The sequence below is a fragment of the Lithobates pipiens genome, unplaced genomic scaffold (genome assembly GCF_037356315.1).
Source record: "Lithobates pipiens isolate NorthernLeopardFrog02 unplaced genomic scaffold, aLitPip1_a1.2 Scaffold_8, whole genome shotgun sequence".
Classification (NCBI taxonomy): Eukaryota; Metazoa; Chordata; class Amphibia; order Anura; family Ranidae; genus Lithobates; species Lithobates pipiens.
Window position 1 is genome coordinate 669,315,927 of NW_027507903.1, and position 12,122 is coordinate 669,328,048.

General features: G+C 46.4%; 1 protein-coding gene across 1 annotated transcript in view; it reads left to right on the plus strand.

Moving 5' to 3' along the window:
- The window catches only part of LOC143961937 (uncharacterized), a 124,172-nt gene that overhangs the window by 60,938 nt on the left and 51,112 nt on the right, over positions 1 to 12,122 (plus strand). The window contains exons 6-7 of the mRNA XM_077471270.1: positions 2,995 to 3,036; positions 7,965 to 8,006. Of these exons, the coding sequence (XP_077327396.1) occupies positions 2,995 to 3,036; positions 7,965 to 8,006 (84 nt within the window). The remainder of the gene's footprint in view (positions 1 to 2,994; positions 3,037 to 7,964; positions 8,007 to 12,122) is intronic.

Sequence of the window (12,122 nt, forward strand, 5' to 3'; positions counted from 1 at the left end):
GGTTGATCTATCGACCTTCATAAAACTGAATCAGTCTTGGATCACCACCAGCTACCAAGCACCTGAAGCTGATGTAAACGAATAATTTTTTTGAAATGTCACATCCCTTCAAGACTGCCTATGCTGATACTGAGTGACTGTCATGTTATGTTGACTGACTATCCTCTTCCTCCTCAATGATCCTGTTGATAGCTTGGAAGAACATTTTTGGTTCTGGGTGCTGCCACCAGTGGCTAAGGCCCAATTGTTCAGCCCCTGTTTAACAGGGGCATGTAATTACAATTTTTGATGCAATACTTTGCATCAGGGCTCATTCCTGCACTTGAACTAGAGTATCTGGGAGAGTTTGCAGTGTCGTGGCACCAGCACCAGTGCCTAAGGCCCAATTTTTCAGGACCTGCTTAACAGGGGCATGTAATTAAAATTTTTGATGCAATACTTTGCAGCAGGGCTCATTCCTGCACTCCAACTAGAGTATTTGGGTGAGATTGCAGTGTTGTGGCACCAGCACCAGTGCCTAAGGCCCAATTTTTCAGCCCCTGTTTAACAGGGGCATGTAATTACAATTTTTGATGCAATGCTTTGCAGCAGTGCTCATTCCTGCACTCCAACTAGAGTTTGGCTCATCCCTACTCCAGATGAATGTTGCAGCAAAGTCCAGGATGATCATAATGCAGAGTTTGTCTTGGTGTCAGAGACCTGAAGAGAAGATCTGTGGTGATTAAGAGACCCCCCAGCCATTGTCCAACCACCTTGGAATGCAGCTTCTCACCAGCAGAGACTGTGGTGTGACACTGGAACTCAGAGTCAGCCTATCTACTCTGCATCTTAGTCTCTAGTAGCATCTAATCTGTCATGAAACCAGACCTCTAACTACCAGAAGTGGCCACCGGGTGCCTACCCTGGCTCTAGACTATGCTGGTTATTGAGCCCTGAGCTAAAACATTAGAACCCCCAGACCAGAGGGGGCAGAGTTACCTAAACTCTAAAATAACAGGAACTGCATATAACCTCTATTGCAATAAACAGGTTCATCCACTAACATACAGCAAGGTATGTAACCATTACACAATCTACAGACTGAACTATCTGGTATAGTGCACATATTTGACAGCAAATTAATAGATCTCCCTCCCCAGTGTTATGTGACTCGTTAGTGTTACAAGGTCTCAGGTGTGAATGAGGAGCAGTGTTAAATTTGGTGTCACTCTCTCATACTGGTCACCGGAAGTTCAACATGGCACCTCGTGGCAAAGTACTCTCTGGGGATCTGAAAAAAAATATTGTTTCTCTACATAAAGATGGTCTAGGCTATAAGAAGATCGCCAAGACCCTTAAACTGAGTTGCAGCACGCTGGCCAAGACCATACAGCGGTTTAACTGGACAGGTTCCACTCAGAACAGGCCTCGCCATGGTTGACCAAAGAAGTTGAGTGCACATACGCAGCGTCATATCAAGGGGTTGTCTTTGAGAAATAGACTTATGAGTGCTGCCAGCATTGCTGCAGAGGTTGAAAGGGTGGGGGGTCAGCCTGTCAGTGCTCCAACCATATGCCGTCAAATTGGTCTGCATGGCTGTCATCCCAGAAGGAAGCCTCTTCTAAAGATGATACACAAGTAAACCTTCAAAACAGTTTGCTGAAGACAAGCAAACTAAGGATATAGATTACTGTAACCATGTCCTGTGGTCTGATGAGACCAAGAGAAACTTATTTGGTTCAGATATTGTCAAGCATGTGTGGCGGCAACCAGGTGAGAAGTGCAAACACAAGTGTGTCTTGCCTACAGTCAAGCATGATGGTGAGCGTGTCATGGTCTGGGCTGCATGTTTGCTGCCGGAACTGGGGATCTACAGTTCATTGAGGGAACCATGAATGCCAACATGTACTGTGACATACTGAAGCAGAGCATGATCCCCTCCCTTTAGAGACTGGGCCGCAGGGCAGTTTTGCAACATGATAACGACCCCAAACACACCTCCAAGATGACCACTGCTTTGCTAAAGAAGCTGAGGGTAAAGGTTATGGACTGGCCAAGCATGTCGCCAAGCCTAAACCCTATTGAGCATCTGTGGGATATCCTCAAACTAAAGGTGGACGAGCGCAAAGACTCTAACATCAAACAGCTCCGTGATGTTGTCATGGAGGAGTGGAAGAGGACTCCAGTGGCAACCTGTGAAGCTCTAGTTAACTCCATGCCCAAGCGGGTTAAGGCAGTGCTGGAAAATAATGGTGGTCACACAAAATATTGACACTTTTGGCAGAATTTGGACATTTTCACCTAGGGGTGTACTCACTTTTGTTGCCCGCGTTTTAGACGTTAATGGCTGTGTGTTGAGTTATTTTGAGGGGACAGCAAATTTACACTGTTATACAAGCTGTACACTCACTACTTGTAGCAAAGTGTAATTTCTTCAGTGTTGTCACATAAAAAGATATAAGAAACTATTTTAAAAAATGTGAGGGGTGTACTCAGTTTTGTGAGATACTGTACTGTACTGCTATGTGCAACAATAGTAAACAATATTAAAATAAGAACGCTTGCCTAATATTCTCTACTTCTGGTCTGGTATCGCAACAGTTCTTCCATGGAGACACGTGGTCTCAACTCTTCTCCCTCTCTCTCCACTTACTCCTTTTGGGGTTTCCAAGCCAGCCTCCCAGAGACAGGAAGTGATGATGCATAGTGATTTTATACAGAGCACTGTGAAAGCTAGGTTATTCACAAATACAGACAGTAGAGGGCATCATATCCCTACAGACATTTTACTGAAAAAAAATAGATGGTAGATATGGGTCGGGGCAAATTTTCTGACCACAGATGTGATTTGGAATTTGAAATGGGTTGAAATTGAAGAAATTTGAACATAAGAAATTGTATTCTAGTTTTAAAATCCAGATTGAGAATGAAGTTGAATTTGATCTGAATTTCATTAAATCGTGCATTCTCTGTCATTAGATAACATGTCCTATTATTTTGTTTTATCCCCTCCAGAAAAGAACATCACAGAGGGGCAGTCACGTCTGAAGGAAACTGGTAGGTAAAGAAGGAGCTTGTATTGATGTCTGGTAACTGCTATCAATTATTTCAATCACCTGTTGTGTGCTGGAGGGGGGCAGGGCATTTTGTGTTGTTGGCATAGACCAGTGATGGCGAACCTTGGCACCCCAGATGTTTTGGAACTACATTTCCCATGATGCTCCACTAGTGGAGCATCATGGGAAATGTAGTTCCAAAACATCTGGAGTGCCAAGGTTCGCCATCACTGGCATAGACTATAGACATGTGCAGAGTAAAATATTTTGTTTTGGAATTTCGTTTTCGTCTGAAAACTTAATTTATTTAGTTACTCCCGAAATTCGTTTTTATTTATTTTGTTTTTCGTTCAAAAATTGCATTCGTCCGAAAATCCACATGAATTACGGTCGAATCTGTCTTGGAAGGCTTATGGTGTCTGTCGAATGTATAAAGAAGATTCGACGGAGCTAACTATATAGCATACTTTAGAACCCTATTAAAGTCTATGGGACTCCAACGTTCAAAATCTAAAGTGCTAATTTTAAAGGCTAATTTGCAAGTTACTGTCCTAAAAAGTGTTTGGGGACCCGGGTCCTGCCCCAGGGGACATGTATCAATGCAAAAAAAAGTTTTAAAAACGGCCGTTTTTTCGGGAGCAGTGATTTTAATAATGATTAAAGTGAAACAATAAAAGTGTAATATTCCTTTAAATTTCGTAGGGGGGGGGTTGTCTATAGTATGCCTGTGAAGGGGCGCATGTTTCCCGTGCTTAGAATTGTCCCTGCACAAAGTGTCATTTATGCAGGAAAAAAAGTCCTTTAAAATCACTCGCAGCTATAATGAATTGTCGGCTCCCGTAATACAGAGAACACTCATTGAAAGTCATTGATAAATAAATAAATAAATAAATAAATAAAAAAAAAAGCGTGGGGGTCCCCCAAATTCAATTACCAGGCCCTTCAGCTCTGGTATGGATATTAAGGAGAACCCTGCCTCAAATTTAAGAAAAAATTTGACGTGGGGTTCCCCCTAAATATCCATAACCAGACCCTTCAGGTCTGGTATGGATATTAAGGGGAACCCCGCATCAAATTAAAAAAAAATTGACGTGGGGTTCCCCCTAAAAATCCATACCAGACCCTTTATCCGAGCACGCAACCTGGCAGGCCGCAGGAAAAGAGGGGGGGACGAGAGAGCGGCCCCCCTCCCTCCTGAACCGTACCAGGCCACATGCCCTCAACATTGGGAGGATGCTTTGGGGGTCCGTGACCCCTCAAAGCACCTTGTCCCCATGTTGATGAGGACAAGGGCCTCATCCCCACAACCCTGGCCGGTGGTTGTGGAGGTCTGCGGGCGGGGGGCTTATCAGAATCTGGAAGCCCCCTTTAACAAGGGGACCCCCAGATCCCGGCCCCCCCCCCCCGTTTGAAATGGTAAGGGGGTACAAAAGTACCCCTACCATTTCACAAAGAAAGTGTAAAAAATGTTTAAATAAAACAAACACACTTTTTAAAAATTCCTTTATTAAAAATAAAAAAAAGATTCCAGCGGCGGTAATCCACTCTTGCTATCCAGCGACGGACGGTCATCTCTCCAGCGATGTCTAATGTCATCCAGCGCAGCGCAGCATCCTTCTTCTGTCTCCTCCACGGAGACATTGCAGGCATTCCGGCGGCTGACGTTTCTTATATACGGAGGGCGGGGCCACCCGTCACCTGACCCCGCCCCCCTCTGACGCAAGGGGAAACCCGGGGTTCCCCGTGACATATGGGTGACCCCGCCCCCCTCTGATGTAACGGAAACCTGCCTGTGTTACATCAGAGGGGTGCGGGTCACCCCTACGTCACAGGGAACCCCGGGTTTCCCCTTGCGTCAGTATATAAGAAACGTCAGCCACCGGAATCCTTGCAGTGTCTCCTCCATGGAGACAGAAGAAGGACGGAGGATTCGCTGCGCTGGATGACATGAGACATCGCTGGAGAGGTGATCGTCCGTCGCTGGATAGCAAGAGTGGATTACCGCCACTGGAATCTTTTTTTTATTTTTTTATTTTTAATAAAGGAATTTTTCAAAAGTGTGTTTGTTTTATTTAACCATTTTTTACACTTTCTTTGTGAAATGGTAGGGGTACTTTTGTACCCCCTTACCATTTCAAACAGGGGGGGGCCGGGATCTGGGGGTCCCCTTGTTAAAGGGGGCTTCCAGATTCTGATAAGCCCCCCGCCCGCAGACCTCCACAACCACCGGCCAGGGTTGTGGGGATGAGGCCCTTGTCCTCATCAACATGGGGACAAGGTGCTTTGAGGGGTCACGGACCCCCAAAGCATCCTCCCAATGTTGAGGGCATGTGGCCTGGTACGGTTCAGGAGGGAGGGGGGCCGCTCTCTCGTCCCCCCCTCTTTTCCTGCGGCCTGCCAGGTTGCGTGCTCGGATAAAGGGTCTGGTATGGATTTTTAGGGGGAACCCCACGTCAAATTTTTTTTAAATTTGATGCAGGGTTCCCCTTAATATCCATACCAGACCTGAAGGGTCTGGTTATGGATATTTAGGGGGAACCCCACGTCTAATTTTTTCTTAAATTTGAGGCAGGGTTCCCCTTAATATCCATACCAGACCTGAAGGGCCTGGTAATTGAATTTGGGGGACCCCCACGCTTTTTTTTTTTTTTATTTATTTATTTTTTTATCAATGACTTTCAATGAGTGTTCTCTGTATTACGGGAGCCGACAATTCATAATAGCTGCGAGTGATTTTAAAGGACTTTTTTTCCTGCATAAATGACACTTTGTGCAGAGACAATTCTAAGCACGGGAAACATGCGCCCCTTCACAGGCATACTATAGACAACCCCCCCCCTACGAAATTTAAAGGAATATTACACTTTTATTGTTTCACTTTAATCATTATTAAAATCACTGCTCCCGAAAAAACGGCCGTTTTTAAAACTTTTTTTTGCATTGATACATGTCCCCTGGGGCAGGACCCGGGTCCCCAAACACTTTTTAGGACAGTAACTTGCAGAATCTTTTCTCTCTGTCAAATCTTTTTTCTCTGTCGAATATTTTCTCTATATAATCTTGGACTAATAGAGGTAAGGTTAGGCACATTCGAACACAGGTTCTATAGACACAGATTGTTGTCAGAGTCATGTCGAATCTCCTATTCTATATCGAACTGTTGTAACAATGAAAACGAAAATAAAGCATTTATTTATGTCGGATCTTTCGTTTTGCGGATTTTGTGCTTTCGTTATCGTTTGTCAAAACGAAAATGAAAATAGCTGAAATTCGGACGAAAATGCATTCGGACGAAAACGAATGCACATGTCTAATAGACTATCAGAAGTGACTGCTGCAGATAGCAGAGGGAGGAGACAGTAGATAGGAACCCGACTCTGTGTCTTGGATTGAGGCAAGTATGCAAAAATGCTTTGTTCATTTTTCATTTCAGAGGTTTACAACCACTTTAAACAACAATATGATCTCTGATAGTCACATTCTTCTGGCATTTCTTGACTACATTCGCTTTATTTATGATAGAATGAATGTGCCCCAGTTGAAGGTAGACAACCATAAAATGTCTGTCAGGACCTGGATCACCTGCTTGTGGCACTGTGCTTCCCAGAACAGGCAGGATCTGGCTTCTCCTTGGGACCCGTTTGTCTAGGTGTCAGAGATCCATGAAATCAGACTAGACAGACATTTTACTGGAAAAAAAATGAATTCCTTCATTTAATAGATGGTAGATATGGGTCCGACCACAGATGTGATTTGGAATTTGAAATGAGTTGAAATTGAAGAAATTTGAACATAAGAAATTGTATTCTAGTTTTGAAATCCAGATTGAGAATTAAGTTGAATTTGGCCTGAATCTGAATTTCATTAACCACTTACAGACCGGACCATTTTGCTGGTCAAAGACCAGACCACTTTTTGCGATTCGGCACTGCGTCGCTTTAACTGACAATTGCGCGGTTGTGCGATGCGGCTCCCAAACATAATTGACGTCTTTTTTTTCCCACAAATAGAGCTTTCTTTTGGTGGTTTTTGATCACCCCTGCGGTTTTTATTTTTTGCGCTATAAACAAAAATAGAGCGACAATTTTGAAAAAAACGCATTATTTTTTACTTTTTGTCATAATAAATATCCCCCAAAAATATATAAAAAAAATTTTTTCCCTCAGTTTAGGCCGATTCGTATTCTTCTACATATTTTTGGTATAAAAAAATCGCAATAAGGGATTATTGATTGGTTTGCGCAAAAAAGTTATAGCGTCTACAAAATAGGGATAGTTTTATGGCATTTTTATTAATAATTTTTTATTATTATTTTTTTTACTAGTAATGGCGGCGATCAGCAATTTTTATTGTGACTGCGACATTGCGGTGGACACATCGGACATTTTTGGGACCATTGTCAGTTATACAGCAATCACTGCTATATAGATGCAGTGATTCCTGTGTAAATGACACTGGCAGTAAAGGGGTTAACCAGTGGGTGGCAGTGTAGGGGTTAAGTGTTCCTAGGGGTGTGTTACTAACTGTGTGGGGGCTGGGCTTTCATTTAGTGAACACTGATCTCTGCACCAATCACATGGAGCAGAGATCAGTGTCACTAGTTGCTAGGCAGAATGGGGAAATGCTGTTTACACAGCATTTCCTCCATTCAGCCGTCCCGTGAGACGATCGCGGGTATGCCCGCGGCGATCGAGTCCCCGGGACCTGCGACCGGTCTCACAGGGGTCCCGACCGGCACGTGAGCATGCCGCCGGCGGCGCGCTCGCGATGGCAGGGTGGCATTGAAGATTGGATGTACCTGTACGCCAATATGCCTGCCCGTGCCATTCTGCCGACGTACATCGGCGTGCGCCGGTTGGGAACTGGTTAAATCGGTGCATTCTCTGTCATTAGATAACATGTCCTATTATTGTGTTTTATCCCCTCCAGATAAGAACATCACTGAGGGGCAGTCATGTCTGAAGGAAACTGGTAGGTAAAGAAGGAGCTTGTATTGATGTCTGGTAACTGCTATCAATTATTTCAATCACCTGTTGTGTGCTGGAGGGGGGCAGGACATTTTGTGTTGTGGCATAGACCAGGGATATGCAATTAGCGGACCTCCAGCTGTGGCAGAACTACAAGTCCCATGAGGCATAGTAAAACTCTGACAGCCACAATCATGGCACCCAGAGGCAGAGGCGTGCTGGGACTTGTAGTTTTGCAACAGCTGGAGGTCCGCTAATTGCATATTCCTGGCATAGACTATCAGAAGTGACTGCTGCAGATAGCAGAGGGAGGAGACAGTAGATAGGAACCCGACTCTGTGTCTTGGATTGGAGCAAGTATGCCAGAATGCTTTGTTCATTTTCCATTTCAGAGGTTTACAACCACGTTAAACAACAATATGATCTCTGATTCTCAGTCACATTCTCCTGGCATTTCTTGACTACATTCACCTTATTTATGATAGATTGAATGTGCACCAGTTGAAGGTAGACAACCATCAAATGCCTCTCAGGACCTGGATCACCTGCTTGTGGCACTGTGCTTCCCAGAACCCGTTTTTGATACCCGTTTGTCTAGGTGCCAGAAACCATGAAATCAGACCTGACAGAAGTACAGTAAAATCACACTTGTTTAATAATAAAAATAAATAGAACAAACATAGTCAAAACATAGCCAGAGTTCAGGAACTGGAACGGATAGTCAGACAAGCCAATTGTCAGGGATCCGGAGATGAGCGTAGTAAAACAGCAAGCAGGATCTGGAGCCAGAAGGGAAGTCTTAACAGGAATGCAGGAGAGCGTCTCTGTGATGTTGACTAAGGCTAAGGCAGAGATCATCTGGGCTGGACGGCTTAAGTAAGGCAAGGACTGACGAGCAGGATATCATCAACAGCTGAGTACCTGTGGAGAGATAGGAGCTGGCAATTAGCCGACAGCTGAGCAGTCAGCTCAGAGAAGAAATGGTATGGGGGGCGGACTTCTCTGCGTGGGGGGCGGAGCTATGACGTAGGAGTCAGGCGTCCGTCCGAGCGCCCGCCCGAACCTCCCGAGGACCCTGCTCTACCTCCCGCCGCCACGTACCTCCCCATGACCCCATAGCCTGAGGCCGCGCGCTCCCGAGACACCGCTCTGATACGGGCTGATTCGGCCATTGCGGCTTCGAGGACCAGGAACCGGCCCTGCCAAACTTAGCTGCAGCCAGCGGAACCCACGCCAGCGGAAAGGCTGCCCTGGAACACAGCGGTGGAGCTTTTTAAGACGCTGATATACGGCGTGACGGGACCTGGGCTGCATACCCTGAACGGAGGCGAGGATCCCTGCTGGAATCCACCGGAGCACAAGAAGAGGCTGACACAAGGTGCTACACATACGGCAGAGCGGTAAGGCAAGCAGTTGGATGGGGATGCTGGGGGAGCTTCTGCTGGATTGGTGAGAGGTGAGAGGCATGGACATGGACGCTATGCTAGATAAGGGGAGATACCCCTAGGTAAATTGGAGCCTACCCTACCCTACTTCTTTTTTGCCCCTAAGGAAGAAACTTATTTGACAGAATTATATATGGAATGATTGCTAGAACTGGCTCTACATTTTTGCTGCTACCAGGGGAGAAAAAAGGAAAAAGATATTGTTAACTATAGGGAGTTTTCCCGGAAATCCCCTCCCCCCTGGCTACAAGGGACAGCTTCTTTTGCATACAATCACCCATTCAAAAACTGCATGAGGAAATTTGTTATATTATTAACAACAGTCGCTGGAGGAGTCTAAATGCTGTTGTAAGAGCCCTTGCTGTTGACAAGCTGATTTACACTCTCCTGAGTAGTGATGGACGAACTTCCGACGGGACGTTTCGCGAACGCGAAACGCGAACGGACACAAACGTTCGCGAAAACGACCGTTCGCCGCGGGCTCCATTGACTTCAATGGGAGGCGAATTTCGCAAACCTTTAGGTCGAATTTGCGGCCACGGGGTAATTATTAGGGGGTAGCACGTAGTCCCACCACCTGGACAATAGCATAATACATGTATGAGGTGAATTTGGGATCGATAACTACAAGCATTTTTTTTTTATTTGGGAAATTGTTCTGACAATTCAGGACTATGGAGCTAATGAAGGCAATGGAGGAGAGGGAAGGTCAGGGACCAGGGTAGGCAAACAAGAGGGTGCAGGAGATACAGAGCACTGACAGCAGCACCGTAATACAGAGCACTGACATCAGCACCGTGACATACAGCGCTGACAGCAGCTCCGTGACATACAGCGCTGACAGCAGCTCCGTGACATACAGCGCTGACAGCAGCTCCGTGACATACAGCGCTGACAGCAGCTCCGTGACATACAGCGCTGACAGCAGCTCCGTGACATACAGCGCTGACAGCAGCTCCGTGACATACAGCGCTGACAGCAGCACCGTAAGCAGCCCCAGGAGGAAGTCAGCACAGCACAGGGATGGTGTGATCCCCTCATAATAAGAACCCCCAGGAGGAAGTCAGCACAGCACAGGGATGGTGGGAGCCCCTCATAATAAGAACCCCCAGGAGGAAGTCAGCACAGCACAGGGATGGTGGGAGCCCCTCATAATAAGAACACCCAGGAGGAAGTCAGCACAGCACAGGGATGGTGGGAACCCCTCATAATAAGCAGCCCCAGTAGAAATATGACACCGCTCAACCTCTTCAAAGAGGAGGGTAGGGGCATATAGTACGGTGTGCTTTTTTGGGTCAGGGAAGTGAGCCAAATGAATTAAGAAGGTCTGTGTGCTTGATTCCAAAAATTGTTTATAGACATATACATGGTCTACTGATCACATGTGTTGAATTCCTCCGAGATCCATGCCTCATTCATTTTTAGAAATGTGAGGTAGTTAACACTGTCGTGAGCTAGGCGAGTACGCTTATCGGTCACAATCCCCCCTGCTGCGCTGAACGTCCTTTCGGACAGGACACTGGATGAGGGGCAAGCCAACAGTTCGATTGCAAATTGGGCAAGCTCTGGCCAGAGGTCAAGCCTGCCCACCCAGTAGTCTAGGGGTTCATCACTCCTCAGAGCGTCCACATCGGCCGTTAACCCAATGTAGTCGGACACCTGACGGTCTAGGCGTTCCCTGATGCTGGATCCGGATGACACCTGTCGATGGGTCGGCTGAAAGAATGACCTCATATCCGAAGTCACCAACACATCTTCAAACCGGCCTCTTCTTGCAGGCGCTGTTGGATTGGTACCCGCAAATCCTTCTCTGGGAGTGGGAATTGCTCCTCTGCCAGCGCACGCAAAAGCAGAATGCAGCATTTCTCGAAGCAAGGCCTGGAAGTGCTGCATTCTGACAGCCCTCTGCGACGGCGGTAACATTTCCGCCATTTTGTGTTTGTACCGGGGATCTAAGTACGTTGCCACCCAGTACTGGTCCTTGACCCTCATGCTTTTTATACGGGGGTCCCTATTAAAACACTGGAGCATGAAGGCCCCCATTTGCACTCAAGCGGAAGGTATGTGGTGGTGGTGGTGTTGTTGGTGGTAGTGTCTTTGGGGGTGCACATAGCAGAGAGTGAAGAAGAGGGTGCAGATCGAGAGGATGAGGAGGGTGCAGAAGAATAAGGCTGAGTGAGCCACTCAACCAAGTCTGGTGCGTCCTTTAAAGTAATTGAACGCACCTTCTGCAACTTCCCACTTTGGCTCAAGGCTGTTGCTCCTGCCCTACCCCTACCACCCCTGCGGAAGGGCCTGCCTCTTCCTCTGCCTGTCATTTTTTAAATCACCCTGTGACAAAACTCTTAGTCCCTATACCGCTGAAGGACTGCTGCAGTATAGGGCAGCGGTCAGCAGTAGTGCACGTCAACCCTATGTATTGTGGACCGATAGCGGTCCTTACAGAACAGCAGACTGTACTGCACTCAGGCCTATGTACCGTAGCACCCTATACCAAGTTACCAGTCCTTATAAAAACTTTTGTGGACCAAGCAGGTTGTGTGTTAGTGATTAGCAGACTGTACGTCAGTCCCTATACCAATGAAGGACTGCTGCAGTATAGGGCAGCGGTCAGCAGTAGTGCACGGCAACCCTATGTATTGTGGACCGATAGCGGTCCTTACAGAACAGCAGAC